The sequence below is a fragment of the Anoplopoma fimbria genome, chromosome 18 (assembly GCF_027596085.1).
Source record: "Anoplopoma fimbria isolate UVic2021 breed Golden Eagle Sablefish chromosome 18, Afim_UVic_2022, whole genome shotgun sequence".
NCBI classification, from domain to species: domain Eukaryota; kingdom Metazoa; phylum Chordata; class Actinopteri; order Perciformes; family Anoplopomatidae; genus Anoplopoma; species Anoplopoma fimbria.
This window is the reverse complement of record NC_072466.1, coordinates 17,559,908-17,575,180: the sequence shown is the minus strand read 5'-3', so window position 1 is coordinate 17,575,180 and position 15,273 is coordinate 17,559,908. Positions and strand designations below refer to the sequence as shown.

At 41.8% G+C, this 15,273-nt stretch overlaps 1 protein-coding gene across 1 annotated transcript in view; it reads left to right on the top strand.

Moving 5' to 3' along the window:
* The first annotated feature begins 288 nt into the window (after window positions 1-288).
* The window catches only part of mdn1 (midasin AAA ATPase 1), a 61,070-nt gene continuing 46,085 nt past the window's right edge, over window positions 289-15,273 (top strand). Inside the window, exons 1-22 of the mRNA XM_054618734.1 lie at window positions 289-386; window positions 663-889; window positions 1,003-1,227; window positions 2,330-2,437; window positions 2,619-2,811; window positions 2,890-3,099; window positions 4,065-4,196; window positions 4,345-4,448; window positions 5,027-5,141; window positions 5,964-6,148; window positions 7,629-7,710; window positions 7,889-7,984; window positions 8,093-8,205; window positions 10,017-10,165; window positions 10,293-10,353; window positions 11,289-11,500; window positions 11,594-11,697; window positions 12,719-12,863; window positions 13,557-13,653; window positions 14,120-14,233; window positions 14,748-14,895; window positions 15,078-15,185. Of these exons, the coding sequence (XP_054474709.1) occupies window positions 291-386; window positions 663-889; window positions 1,003-1,227; window positions 2,330-2,437; window positions 2,619-2,811; window positions 2,890-3,099; window positions 4,065-4,196; window positions 4,345-4,448; window positions 5,027-5,141; window positions 5,964-6,148; window positions 7,629-7,710; window positions 7,889-7,984; window positions 8,093-8,205; window positions 10,017-10,165; window positions 10,293-10,353; window positions 11,289-11,500; window positions 11,594-11,697; window positions 12,719-12,863; window positions 13,557-13,653; window positions 14,120-14,233; window positions 14,748-14,895; window positions 15,078-15,185 (3,024 nt within the window). The 5' untranslated portion in view covers window positions 289-290. The remainder of the gene's footprint in view (window positions 387-662; window positions 890-1,002; window positions 1,228-2,329; window positions 2,438-2,618; window positions 2,812-2,889; window positions 3,100-4,064; window positions 4,197-4,344; window positions 4,449-5,026; window positions 5,142-5,963; window positions 6,149-7,628; window positions 7,711-7,888; window positions 7,985-8,092; window positions 8,206-10,016; window positions 10,166-10,292; window positions 10,354-11,288; window positions 11,501-11,593; window positions 11,698-12,718; window positions 12,864-13,556; window positions 13,654-14,119; window positions 14,234-14,747; window positions 14,896-15,077; window positions 15,186-15,273) is intronic.

The following is a 15,273-nucleotide window of genomic DNA, read 5'->3' as shown; positions in this document are numbered from 1 at the left end:
GAGTTGCACTGCGCCCGCGTCGCTGTCCGGTACGTCATCACAGCGCGACGCCGCAGAGGGGAATCCAACCCCGACCCGACCCGGAAGGATTTGCGCTTCACTCACATGTGGACAGGATTTTAACACCAGAGACGGGAACATGCATGTGTGTTGTGATACAGCCCCAGACAGACAAGCGCGTGACGAACATCGTTGTTTGGTATAATATCAGTAAATCACAATACCTGATCATAGACCGCGCGAACTTGTTTTTGCTCTAGATCGTACCTCCATAGGCGACAAATGATACGATGGAAAATTTAGAATTAAGCCTGTCATCACTGGGCACCATATCCAGACATGTTGACAAAAGTCACAACGAACTCAGCCAATTTTTGTCCAAACAGGTAAGACATTTTCATTCCTGGCTTGTAGGGAATAAAAAAATGTATAAAATGTTTTCTTTCCACATTGACTCAAAACGTGTCCTGTGTGCAGCATGGTGTCACCTTCCCTTCACTTGTCAGAAATCAGTCTTTAAATGACATACTTTGAGGCTATCCTGCTGCCTTTTTATTCCTAAGGATGTAAATATTTTCTAAGGAATATTGATTTATGTGTGTATTTCTATGTCAGCTAATCAATATATAAATTGGGACCCATCCCTGATGATCTCTCCTCAGATATGGAGCCAGCAGGACAGGCAGTGTATTCTGGAGAGTGTGGCCCAGCTGCTGCTGGAGAAGGATTATACTTTGCTGATCGCTCGGCACCTGAGGCCGCTGGTTCTGGACCTGTTGGAGCGCAACGCAGAGAGGGTCAAAGCCGGTGGAAGGATCAACCATGACCTCCACGAGCGCCTGTGTGTGGCCCTCAGCAAACTCCTTGGCATCAGTCCTGATGCGCATGCGTAAGTGGAGGCTGGATCCTCTGGCACACAAACACACACTGATGCATCAACCTTATCTTGCATTTCTGCAGGCTACATCCACTCTGACCAATTCTTGTACTTCTCTCCATAAGGTTTGCTGCGAGGTACTTCAACGATGCCCCCCCAGTGTTTCAGCGGCTCTTCTTCACCAGTGAAGAGTCATCAGCTGTTCAGTACGGCCCCAGGAGGATGAAGCTGCGTGACCTCATGGGTGCCACCTTGCGTTTCCTCCAGAGTGACTGTGCCAAGTTTCGAATGCTCTGGGACTGGAGTCCCTGCGTATCCCAGCTGCTCACCAGCGATGTCATGGTCAGAGGGTATGTATCCGCTCCCTCTTTAGACCTATAGAGGTTTCATGGACCGTAAAATTTAATAAATCCTTATCCCCGGTTTGATTGGTTGAACTCAAGACAATGGCAAAGAAAGACATTTTTTAAATGCATTTATTGGGTCATAAAAAATGTTACATTTCCCACGGGATCTGTGAAAATAATGGTATCAATCTCAAGATGTCTGCAACAGAAATAAATGAGCATGGAAAGGGCCGTCATATACTTCCATCATAATGCTCGAAGCTCTTATTCACTCCAAACTTTCAACATTTGAATAGGCGACTAAACAAAAAACGATGTTTATTACAGATTTATCACTAGAAAAACTTGACACACAGTGGTTTGCAACTTTCAGATGATGTTCATCACCTAATGATCCTCTGTCCCCCGAAAAAAGACAAAATAGGTCTATGGTAGGGAGGGAGGTTGTGGAAGAGATAACTGCACATATTTAGGCAAAATGACTACAAAGCCACCATAACTGGCACATCTAAACACAATTCATTATCCCAAGCCTTATTTTAGTCAATTCAATTCAGATAACAAAAAAAGCTATACCTTTAAGGTCAAAAGTGAACTTTATTGCTTAAGTTACACGCTTTTTATGTTTCTGGTTTCACTTGTTAACAAGCAGCTGGTTTTTGGCCGCTGCCATCTTCGTTTTTAGGAACCTGAAGATTCACAAGAGGGTGGAGTTTAGTACCACCAAATGCTGAAAATAAAGCTTTAGGCGACCAAAATGTTACAATTAACTTTCATTAACTGAAAACTCACTGTGAAAGGGTTAAAGTTCTAAGACAAAAAACACAAGAGCATCAAGACTGCACAAATTCGTCGTATTACTGGCAATCACAAGGTAGCCATGCCCTGCTTTATTGTCTATTTTACAGTAATTTGGACTGTAATTTACAACATGAACATCATGGTCTATTGAAGATGACTTGAAACTAGAGATTGAAAGCATAAACTCATGTTTACAATGTTTACTGATGTAATAAATCAAGAGAGAAGTAGGGTCATTGTTGCATTCTTTTGCTTGTCTACCCAACAAATTAAACATTCTGTTTTTTCTCATTGTCTCCAACAGGTACACTGCCCATTGTTTAGCTCTGGTCTCTCACATGACTGATAATCAGAAAACCATCTTTCTTAGAAAGGTGCTGTCGAGTGATGAGATCCTGCACATGAAAATTAGGTATGTACCTTTTGTTTTCCCTTGTTTTTATCTCTTGTCATATTTGGGGCAGAGTATTATTGAACATTTGTAGTTTCAATCAACGCTGGAAGAAGTGATCTGATTCCTTAAAAGAGTATCATGTCAGTGCCATAACCTTTTTTTTTTACATTACATTACATTATTTTTTCTCCTTCTTTAGAGCTTTGGAAGAAACTCAGCAGCTGGAGGTAGAAAAAGCCCTGGTTTTAGCCAATCAGGGCTCTGTGATGTGGCGCCAGGAAAAGGCTAATAAGTTTACCAGGGGCCAGGTGGTATCAGAGGACCTGTCCCAGAATGTTGTGGCAGTCTGTGGTGTTGTGCTACCCAGGATAGTTCCTAGGCAGACTGAACAGGTATGTTGCCTTTGGTTTGTCACATTAAATAGTCTGCTGGTGATCTTTTTGGTCCTAATGTTGATTTTTATTTTGCAGAGGAACCCAAAAGATCTGGTGCTGGTGGACTCAACCTGCCGTAATCTGAGAAGACTGGCATTGGCTGTGGCTTCCCAGAAGCCCGTGCTGCTTGAGGGTCCTATTGGATGCGGCAAAACGGCCCTGGTTGAGTTTATGGCTGCCGTCACAGGACATACAAAAGCTACGGAGATCCTGAAGGTCCAGCTTGGAGATCAAACTGACAGCAAGGTGAGAGTGAATGGAATCAATCTGAACTAAATGGGGCTCTCCACCAATTTTACACATAAAATTCTGTTTATTTAGCATTACTTAGGCTTAACATTTCTGACTGAAAGCCTTCATTGCAACCTGGAAATATGTTGTTTGGAAGAAGGGGGCACTTAGGAGGCAGGGAGGATCCAAAATAACCTAATTCCAAGTAGTTTCTAAGTTCTCCAGTCAAACGATACCTGCAATCTATTATTTTTGTGGCCAGATCTAGAAAATAATAATCTATTTGTAGTGTTTTGGTTGCAGCCAATCAGCGCAAGCGTTTTCGATTAAATACAACGTCTGATCGGCCCCCTATAGCAGAAGCTACAACACATACAGTCGTCTTTGAACACAGAGATGTCTGAGCCAGCAGCTAGAAGCTAACGGTGCAACTAGTGCTAACAGGTCAAACAGTGCTCACAACGGTAACAGTGGGGGTTTTAACTGAGGAGGGGCGTTACACCTCAACTACAATGCCACCCTGGGTTGACGAAAAGCGTTATCAGATATACATTTTGTATGAGCGCTGTGCAGTGCGGCAAGGATTAGCTAGCAAGTGGGACTAACATACATAGTTTCCATTCAAATTAAGGGTATCAAATTAAGTACTTTATTGTTATTGGTATCACTTTGAAGGTTTTGGTATTGATACTGGTATCGTAATGTATAAAATGATACCCAGCTCTTACCCACCTAGTATGGAGTTGCATTTCGGAAATTGTTGGATCCAATGTTTTTGAAAGCTTGGCCCGTACAAGGGAGTAAATGTCAGGGCCTCCCGACCTCTCCTGCTTTGATTTTGACCATTCCTTTTTCAAATATGTCTTTTGTCTGTTTTCCAACTAGATGGTCAGTTATAAATCACTCAAGTGCGCCTTGAACATTCAACGGAGGTCAGATGGAGGGCCGTTCTTTGATAATGTGTTTTGTTTGATTCCCAGATGCTGCTTGGCATGTACCGTTGTACTGATATACCAGGGAAGTTTGTGTGGCAGCCAGGAACGCTGACACAGGCCGTATCCAAAGGCCAGTGGATCCTCCTGGAAGACATTGACCACGCCCCTCTGGATGTGGTGAGTTAAAACTTGTTGACAATGGGCTTGCACCCATACATCCTCGGAGTTGTTTCTTAAAAAACAGCTTAATGTAAGACCAGTTTGCTGTGGATATATCATTGCAACAACCAACAACTGGACTGAAATGTTCTTTTTATTTTTTTAGATATCCGTGCTTCTACCTTTAATGGAGAATAAAAAGCTGATGATTCCAGGTCGGGAGGATTGCATTGATGTTGCTCCTGGTTTTCAGTTCTTTGCAACAAGAAGGTAAGAATGTCATTACATTTCAAACGTACTTATGGCTTGCTGTGATAGGATTTTCAGTGGTAACCTGATTATCTTTCAATTTGTCGGTGTGTCTCACTGTCTAAACATGTGGAACAACAAATGGAGCAGAACAGGCAGACTTACCCACCAATTTAGGGTCATCAATGAGGCAAAGGGCCATACCTCACAAACGTGCAGCTGCTCATGAACAGGTGTCATTCACCGAGCTGAAACAAGCAAGTTACAGCCTGTTTGTGCAGTTAAGAAAGTTCGGTTAATCCATCTTGGGACACATGTACGATTTTCTTTTCGAAGTTTTGGATAAGATATAAGAAAATGATCTTGCATGAGGCCTAATGAGTCCTGTATTTGGGGACAACGGCCCACAGCTGTCCACACAAAAACAGGGATGGAAGTAGATGAGAAAGAGACTTTTGGTAAAGTTCAAACCTGGCCAACTTTGACACCTCCATATACTGATCCAGTGGCCAATCACTGCATGTAGCAGGCATGCTATGACATGAGTATTATTGTATTGTATTGTATTGTATTGTATTGTATTGTATTGTGTGTTGCAGGATGTATCTCAGTGGTGGCAATTGGCACAAACCACAGAACTCTCATGCAGCGCTGCTGGACAAGTACTGGACCAAGCTGCAAATGGGCAACATGACACGAGAAGAGCTGAAGAAGGTGAGTGTAATATAGATAAACTGTATTGTCCCAGAGGGGAAATTTGTCTGGGGCACGGTGCTACAGTCTGTTGCTTTAAATAAAAACACCACAGTAACAGTGAGAGACAGTTGACGTTGACAAAACGGTCTATTTAAGGGCCGAAGCACCTATGGGGCCTTTCTCATTTCCCAGTTTTGTACATCCTCAATTCCTTTTCCCGCCTCCTCTCCTCGTGCCTCAGTCCTGAAACCCTGAGACATGCAAGCAGAGGAGGCGAGGAAGAGACGCGAGGAGGGAGGATCCGAGGCAATAGGCATTTGACAAATGAGACATCCACAAACAGTGAAGGGCAGAAAGGTGGATCATCTTAAATACCCACAACCTATGAAAAAAAAAAATGAGTCTGGACATCATTTTGAGATCATTACAACTGTGTTTCACCCTTCTTTTATTCTTCACTAGTACAGAAAAGACATCTGTGAAGGATTTAAGATGCACCTGTATCAGATATCAGACATGTACGGACTCATTGGATCGAGTTTTTGTGCTTTTCAATTCAATTCTTTGTTTATTTGTTGAATACATTATATACTGGAATTTTTATTCCTGTTTTTAGTATATATTAATTTTGAAGATGTTTTTACAGAGTTGCTTGTGTAAAATGTATTATATAAATAATGAATAACAATTCAAAAACATTAATATCAATGTATTCATGAGTTGTGTTTCGATAACGGATTGAGGAGCGAGGAAACAAGCTTACTCTCTCTCTCTCTCTCTCTCTCTCTCTCTCTCTCTCTCTCTCTCTCTCTCTCTCTCTCTCTCTCTCTCTCTCTGTAGGTGCTCATCAGCAGGTATCCGAGGCTGACGGTGGTGTCGGAGCGTCTCCTGGATATCTACTGCCAGCTGACTGGGGAGAGACACTCTGACCCGGACACTAGCAGCGTTCAGACCCCTGAAGAGAGCCAACAGCACAAGTCTGAGGACAAAGGCACACCGCTGGAGGGGAGAGCCCTGTCGCTGAGGTGAGGCCCAGCTCACCACTCTCTCTGCGCTCCCCTTACTTTCCTTTGTCTGCTGTTTTTAATGAAATAAAGTCACGTCTTATCCTGAGAAAGAAACCACACTCTGCTACTCTTTTACCACAGACAAAATGCTGCATATGATACCTTTCAACATTAAATGCAGTAGTGGTGCTTTGGTGGCCAATGGGTTAAGGCGCAGACCATGAACCGAAACGTTTGTAATGATAAACAGAAGCCTAATTATCGGACATTTCATTTGACTTTATTCATTAAGCCTGAAATTGTGTTACCCGTTTTTTGGGAATCAAGCCACTTAGTTAGCTATGTAGGACAATTGCCTCCCATTTAAACATGTACTCCAGCCATGTGGCATTGCAATTTCATAACATTGTCGGTCTTGTCAGAGACGGATTAAAAAAAGCATGGTCAAAATCTGACGAGCAGAGATCCTGACTTTGATTCCATAGTACGCTGGATCCTTCAGTTCTCATAGTGCAAGTGTCTTTCTTTAGACCTTCCTATAATCTTGAGGCCAACCCAAGAAAAGCAACCCCAATAATGACATCATCATTTCACTTGAGTTATCTATACAGATAGTTACACAGGGCATTAAGGACCTGTTGCCACACACGACCCCATGTTACACAAAGTCTGGCCTTTCTGCACCATAACTCCCAAACAGCAGCCCTTTATCCTGACAGCCACCAAAGGCCTTACATCATCAAAACTACCAGCCAGTCTTTAATTAGCTTTCCACTAGCTGCTGCTGTGTTCCATAGACTATTGATTGGACTGTCCTCAGTACGACGGGCTGGAATCACAGATTCTACAGGTCAAACCGAGGCTTTCTCGTTAGGTAACATTGTAAACATCTCCTCGCGGGACATCCTGTGCAAAACCCAAGTTTATAAAAAAGTTTTTTTTATTCACTTTGCCAAGATCTTTCAAAAATGGTCATCGGCAAAACCACGCCTCTGTTTGGTTTCCAAAGAAAGGAACCAGCGACGAAGGTTTTACCCCAGTTTGATGTGGCGTCCCTATGACTAAGGATCCTTCCTACCCTAAGGGGGTTACCATCCGCAGTGTAAAACGAAATCTGGTTCCAAAAGCAATTGAGCCGAGCCATACCGCGTGGCGGGAATTCAGCATTAGAACCATTACTAATCTGCCCTGGTGCTGAAGTTCCCATACTCCCATATCAATGGGGCGCGAATGTTAATGAAGATTCCGCCATGAAATCCATGTGCCTGCAGTTTTCCATGCTCTGCACTTAATTAGCACATATATACGCTTTTCATGGATCAATGTAATTAACTGCATAGCTCGGGCCCGCAATGCTTATATGTGTTGCTCATTAGGGTTCATGTTATTGAAGAAGGCCTCAGTTGCCAGCCTCCACAGTAACGCTGGTATTGTTTACACCTGTGTGAATGTTGAAATTTGGCCTTTTTCGTGATGTGTCTTTATTGTGATTTCAAAGGGACCTACTAAAATGGTGCGAGAGGATCAGCGCTAACTTTGACAGTACCTCATCGGCCACAGCACAACATGTCTTCCAAGAGGTTAGTGCGTTCGATCTCTTAACAAAGAAAGCAGATAAAGGAATACACATCTTTCCCATACAGCTGCCAGAAAATTGCATTTGGTTGTATTTAGTTCAGTGCCACAAGTGGTGGTGATTCAGAATGTATTGTCTTTACTGACGTATGCCTTTTGGGTGGTGCCTCTCTCTTCTGCCAGGCTCTTGACTGCTTCACAGCCATGCTGTCTCGTCCTGACCGTCGACTGCGAATGGCCGAGATCATCGGAAGCAAGCTCAACATCTCCAAAGAGAAGGTGAGCAGCCTACTTTGGCTAAAAAAAAATGTTTCCAACACCTTGTGTTTTTTGAATTGCTGTCTCCCTCCTTTTTTTATTTTTTTACTATCTACATTGTTGTTCCAGGCCCAGCACTTCTGCCAGATGTATCAGCCCGGCATCTCTGTGTCCGAGCTGGAGGCGTCGGTGGGCCGAGTGACGCTGGGTCGAAAGCAGACCGAGGCGGTGCAGCTGAGTGTGTAAGTGGGACATCCTGCCCGCCGCCTCCTTTGACCTTTTGTTTTCAGCCCATCAGCTGGTCGCTGTGCCAACCTTCACCTACCGATAGAACCAAAACAGACCCCATGCTGGCAAATTGAATAAACATTGAATTGATCATGGTGATCACATCCATCTAATGGCTCGGCTATCAGGACGTGTCCAAATATTCACATTGATTCTCTCCCAAAGCCAATATGAACGGATGTCACACTTCAGACTGAATACAAACAAGGTGTGACTTTATAGGCCAATTCACAGTTGTAAATGCAAACATTGCAACTGTGTGCCAGTTTATTTCCTGTCGCAGAACAAGGAACCTATAAAAGGTGTAGACTCAACAGAGCTGTTTTTTTTTTTTTTTTTTTTGTCCAATCTTTCATAAAGAACAGCTCTGTGGAGGGTTTAGGTTAAAGTGGTCTAATGGACAGATCAATCTCTGCTGTGGAGATTTTCAGATCCACCAGGTTTGTCTTAGGTGTCTTAGTTGCCTCTATAATTAATGCCCTCCCTGCCTGGTCCGTGGGTATGAGTCCTCTCTTGGCAGGTTTGTTGCGATGCCATATTCTTTACTTTTTATAATAATGGATTTAGTGGTGCTCCGTTAGATCATGTTACAACAAATTATAGCACTTCTGAAGGTCATTGGCAGCACCAGATATTATTTAGGGGCTTCATAAAAGGGATGAATACATGTGCGCAATTTTTTAAACCAATTTTGAATATTTTCTAGGTCCATTACATAGGATCCCCCCCCCAAAAAACTATTTTAAATGCAGGTTGTAATGCAGAAAAATAGGAAACAATGGTAAGGGAATGAATACTTTTGCAAGGCACCATTTGGTTGCTAATGTTAGCTAGTTTTTGCTATCTTTTGTTAAATACTGCTCTACTCTACTTGTGTTACACTGTATTTAAACATTTACCACAATCCGATAATTTCCACTTTAAACTATAGTCAATGCAGTCTGTTCACCCACATCACAAACAACACAATTTCTCATTTACCTTTAGTGGTATTTAGCTATGAGGATAGTTTGGATCCTCTTGTGCTAAAAATTGCAAAGCCCGACCAATTATTAATAGTTTTATTAGTTTCTCACATATATAATGCTACTGACAAATATGTCGGTCAATAATTAACAAGAAATGCTGAATTTCCAGTATGTTGGAGGTAATTTAGAAACTGTTTCTCTATTACATAGCTTGTCCATCGGAGAGCACTGACAACATTTTTCAACTGTAAATGTTCTGATCAGGACATATCTTGGTTGCAACTCTTAAAAACAAATGTCACATGTGATTCCTTATCAAAATTATATTTCTCTTCCCTATTTATTCTAGTATTTACCTCTTTACTATCAGGTGTTTTGATTCTTTGTTTAAGATATCATTTTTGACATCAATGTCATGCCAACCACTTTAATTAAGTCATTATTTATTAGTACATATTTAACCTGTGATTTTGAGATAAAAGGATTAAAACAACTATAGAAACACTGGCCTCCCTCGGCTACCATAGAAATCTTTACAAAATGATCAAAAAATGAAAGTACAATAAGGAAATGCATTACAAATGATTGCACAATAGACACTGTATACTCTAAACATGCATCTACTTTCAGTTAATTAAATGTGTTGTCCCAGGAGATGTGAGTTTTAAGGATTTTAAGTCTGTTCAAGTAGTAGGTATTTTATGGGTGAGGGTGCTTGATTATGACACCAGTATTTACATACAAAGCGAACCACTGAATGTGTAATCATTAAATGTGTTCTTAATTGCCATGAACAGGGACAACCAGACATTTGCTGCCACGCGTCCCTCCGCTGTGCTGCTGGAACAGCTGGCAGTGTGTGTAGCCAAAGGGGAGCCTGTTCTCCTGGTGGGAGAGACTGGAACTGGAAAGACTTCCACTGTGCAACACCTGGCCAGAGTCACAGGTCTCTATGTCCTCGGGGATATATATAATAAATCTATTGTTTTTGATATAGCAGCAGTCCATAAATGACTTCATAGGGTTTGACAGATCACTGATTCAAATATTCCCTATTTTTGTGTTCAATGCAGGACACAGGTTGCGGGTTGTGAACATGAACCAGCAGAGCGACACCGCCGACCTGCTGGGAGGGTGAGTGGCACACAGATTTCACCTTAATATCACGAACGTAACATTTTCCATCACAGACAGATTTCATGTTGTGCTGATAAAAAAACATTTTGATGGATAAAAACATTCTGCTGCAACAGGCTTACCCTCTTACAAAAGGCCAAAATCCAATTGCATCATATTCTAACAAAGAATTGAAAAATGAGCTGACTGACCACAAGTCAAGAGACTTATGGAAAACAAGTGCCGAGTTAAACAAGCATCCCCTGGTTACAGGGTCTCTTGTTGTGAGTGAGTGTCTTCCCTTTGTGCCAGCATAGAGTTAGAGGACACCCAAGCTGTATTGCTGGGCCCACTGGGGGAAGGGGGGCACAGGAGAACCAGAACCAGGACTGCATGGGGCAGACTGTCAGACCCTGCTGAAGTAAAATGAAAATCAACAGACTCGCGGTTACAACTCCAAGTCCAAACACCAGTTGCCTTGATATAGAAAAGCACTAGTTACCATACCTTTAAACATTAACTGGAAGACGTGGCTTAAATCAAACTACACCAATCATGAATAACCAGACAATCTCATCTCTGGCACTGCCATTAAATACTCATTGGTTTTACATATCTGCTACTTTTGTATTGTACTCTATTTAATTGTATCATATTGTGTTTTATTGTAGTCCTTGCTGAAGCTGCTATTTTGTCATAATATGCTCAGAGACTAGAGTTGAAAAATAGCTCTCTAGCTAACTCTGGCACATTTACATTAAGGTCAAAACTGAAATGTTGATTAATGTGCACAGTCCTTTAAAAAATAAATAAAATAAATGTGTCTCCAAGCTACAGCAACATCTGAATAAGAGACTAATAGTTCTGCCATTGCTGGTGGATGGCAATAGTTTAGTTTTGAAGCAAAAGTCCAGTTTGCAACTTACATTGTTGTTATTTTCTGTCCATTGCAGGTACAAGCCAGTAGACCATAAGCAGATTTTGCTTCCTCTGCGAGAGGCCTTTGAGGACCTTTTCTCCCAGACATACTCGAGGAAGCAGAACCTGACCTTCCTGGGTCATGTGCAGACCTGCTTCAGAGGGAAGCGCTGGCAGGATCTGCTCAAACTCATGGACCACGTCTGCAAGTCGGCTCTCACCAAGGAGCTGCAGGAGAAATCAAACGGTAGTGTTGTGGAAAGAATACACAATGATAACAGTGAGTATGTTGGCTTCTGTAGCACAATGGAAAACTAATGTTCCTTGTGTGTTTGTGCAGCTGCCTTGCTGCAGGAGCAGTGGGAGGCATTGGCTGCCAAACTGAACCAGACCCAGCAGCAGATCCGAGCCTGTGAGGCGGCCATGGTCTTCGCCTTTGTGGAGGTAAAGACCTAAAAGGGATATTTCTTGTGGTAGTAGATATTTGATAAAGAGAAAGTTTGTATCTTATTAAGTGGGTTTGTATCAGGCACTTATCCATAGTCAGCGTATTAGCTACAGCAGATGACGGTCGACACTCCCCCAGTTTGGAGAAACAGACAGGAGAACCAGCACTGTTGACGGGGAGCGGCAGCAAACGTATCCTAGACACCTAAAAAAATCTATATTAGTTTAAGTGTATGTTATATTTCTTATATTTTCACAGCTTTATCTTACCGTCAGTCAATGAACTGAAGCCGTTGTATCCATTGTGCTCTTGCAAAAGCCACCAGGCTCCATTGGGGGGAAAAAAACTGTAATTTGACCATGCAGAACACAGTAGTTGCTGGTCTACAACCGCCTCAATCCTTATTTTGTTTATGTTATTGTGGGACTATTGTGGTCAATCCGAATAACCATTTAAATTCCCAAAGTCCTACAAAAACAAAATAACTAACTAAACAGTGAGTCAGCAGTAGATCAGCAACCGCTGTGGTCTGCAATGTAAAATTACTGTTTTTTTCAATTGAGTCTGGGGGCTTTGGCAATAGCATAGATAATAGCTTCAGTACCATGAAGGTAAACTGGAGAAAATGTTCATATAACATATAGCCTACAGTTATTATTATATTATATATAGCATACAGATTTTTTAGGTGGCTAAATTACATTTTGCTTCTGCCCCCATCCCAAGCATTACATTACATTACGTCTGTTTTTCCAAACCGGGGGCGTGCTAACCACCATGTACATAGTCTCAGCATGTACCTCATACAAACCTACTTAAAAAGGTACAGTCTATCTCTTCAACTAATATCTTGTCACATGGCTCCCTGTTAGCCTTATGATTAAGGTGCATGCTACATAACCATACCCCTCTCTCTGTACTGTCAACTGTCACATATAAGCAGACCGCTCTAAAAGTTAATGTACAGGGTTGTGGAGTCTTAAGGAGCACCTCTGACCTCTTTGTGTTCTTCTGTAGGGAACTTTAGCTCAGGCAGTAAAGAAGGGAAACTGGATCCTGCTGGATGAGATCAACCTGGCAGCAGCCGAGACCCTGGAGTGTTTGAGTGGACTGCTGGAGGGTACCGCCGGGTCTCTGGTGCTGCTGGACCGTGGAGACACTGGTGAGGACTGCTGTCGTATATTAATCCAGTTTCAAATCTGTTCATCATATCCATATCCAAATCCCTTATTGAATCCATTTCGATTCTGCTTTCATCTTTTCCTGTTAACCCAGTGAAAGCAACAGTCAGTGGCTGCTGTAAATGAGGAGCTGCTAGCTGACTTTTTTCACACTGTTAACAAGGAAGAGCCTTGGAGTTAAGCAAATCTGGGGTTTTAGTTTTAGTTTTTATCATGCCAAAGATATTTACAGACACTGTATTTCCCAAACACACATGGAAGAGAGAAATCAGGAAGTTTTCATTCCAGAAACGTCTGCAGCTATAAACTTAACAAAACTGCAGTTAAGAGGAGACACTTCAGATGTTTAGGGTAAAAATGTAACTAAAATATATCACGATGTAACATTCCCAGTTCATTACTAGATTTTTTTCTTTTGTATTACAAGTTTTCTTAAATTTGATATCTAAAATATGCAACATATTTTTTAAATATGCTAATAAGGTGTTATCTAATAATACATTAAGGTGAATTTAGGAGAAATCTACAGACGCAAATAGACGTGTAGTAAAATATACATCGAAATGTTTAATTTCCACTAGTCTGAAAGTCATTCAAAATAATATTTATTTTTAATTATGTTCATTTCATATTCTGGGAATTGTTGCTAACATTGTTGTGTTTCTTGATCACAGAGCCCCTGGTCCGCCACCCTGACTTCCGGCTCTTTGCCTGCATGAACCCGGCTACTGATGTGGGGAAGAGAAACCTGCCTCTGGGCCTCAGGAACAGGTGAGAGTGTGCAGAGGTGAAGGCAAAGTGAAAATGTCTTTATCTCATTAGCTCCACGCTAGACTGAGTTATTATATTATTTTAGTTTGTACAAATAACAGATGTACAAAGCGGTTTTCTTCGAGTGGGGTGGAATCTTGCAAATGCCATTTGAAGCCCTAAGAGGTCAGATTATTTATCTCATGTACTATTGTCAGGATTGTGACAGCTTGAGTAAAAATGACAAAAAGTTAGTTTTTATACGTTATCTCCTGAACCTTTTTAAAAAGGGAAAGAAATAGCTAAATATTCTTCTCCCTTCATTACTTGCTTCCAGGAGGAGCAATGTGGATTACACCAGACAAAACTGAATTCTAAATTGGTGCACATAATATGTTGTATTTATCAGAGCAGTGATTGCCACAGTTGTTGCTGTCAAAGTCAAACTATGGATTAAACCTGCTGTGTGTGTGTGTCTCTCTCCCAGGTTTACTGAGCTGTATGTGGAGGAGCTGGAGAACGAGGGAGACTTGCGGATTCTGGTTTCAGACTACCTCAAGTCCTTAAATCCACACAGGACTGTAGTCGGTGGCATCATAAGGTTAGACTTTACATAATGTGTCTGCAGGTAACCGCAGGTTGAGACTCTGCTTAAGGCAACTATGGCCCCATAAGTGTTTATAGGACAGTGTATTTGGAGAACATTTCATTCAGCAGACTGATATTCTAAAAACATTCCCTGTTTGTACAGCTTGTTATGGCTGTATGTATTTTTATTTATTTTAATAGAATTGACTCATTGAGTTGAATTGAAAATCAAGTACAAGGAAGTAAAGCATGAGGCTCTTAGTATTAAAGATGGACATACATTGTCTCTCATAAGCTAACAGGCTTCTTTTAAGGTAACTAAACATTATTCTCATTTTTTTATTATTATGCTATCCTGGGCCGAGGATGGAGTTTTTTTGGGGACAAAATAGCACATGCCTGTCCTCATCTTAACAAGCCTCCTAAAACTTAAACCTCATTCCTTCCTTACTCTTCATACCTACGTTTTTTTCGGAATCCCACAGTAGGCTCAAGCTGATTAACTCCTCAATTGTGTTTGCGTGCAGTTTTTACCTGTCCGTACGAAAGGAGGCCAACTCACATCTGGTTGACGGGACGGGCCACAGACCTCACTACAGCCTGCGTACTCTGTGCAGGGCACTGAAGTATGTGGCAGTGAACCCCTGCAACAGTGTGCAGCGCTCGCTCTACGAGGTAGGAGGCTAGAAACACATTTTCTTATTTCCTGCAAGTAACATTGCTAGTAGTTTTTGTTTTGCTTAGGGCTTGGTACGTGTGGGTGCTGAAGGAATTTAAGATCATATCAATGTTTTGGAGCTAGTTGTTTCCATCCCCATCACCTGCATGTATTCCAAGTTGACAGTCTCCCTTTTCAGGGTTTCTGCCTGAGCTTCCTGACTCAGCTGGACAGAAGTTCCCACCCTCTGGTCCAGAAACTGGTGTGTCAGCACATCCTGATGGGGAACACCAAGTGTCTCAAACATGTAAGGAGTTCTGTGAGCTACTTTATTTTAATGGTAGATGTTGTGTATTTGAGCCATTTGAGCTTTGAAAATATCGACCTTCCATCTT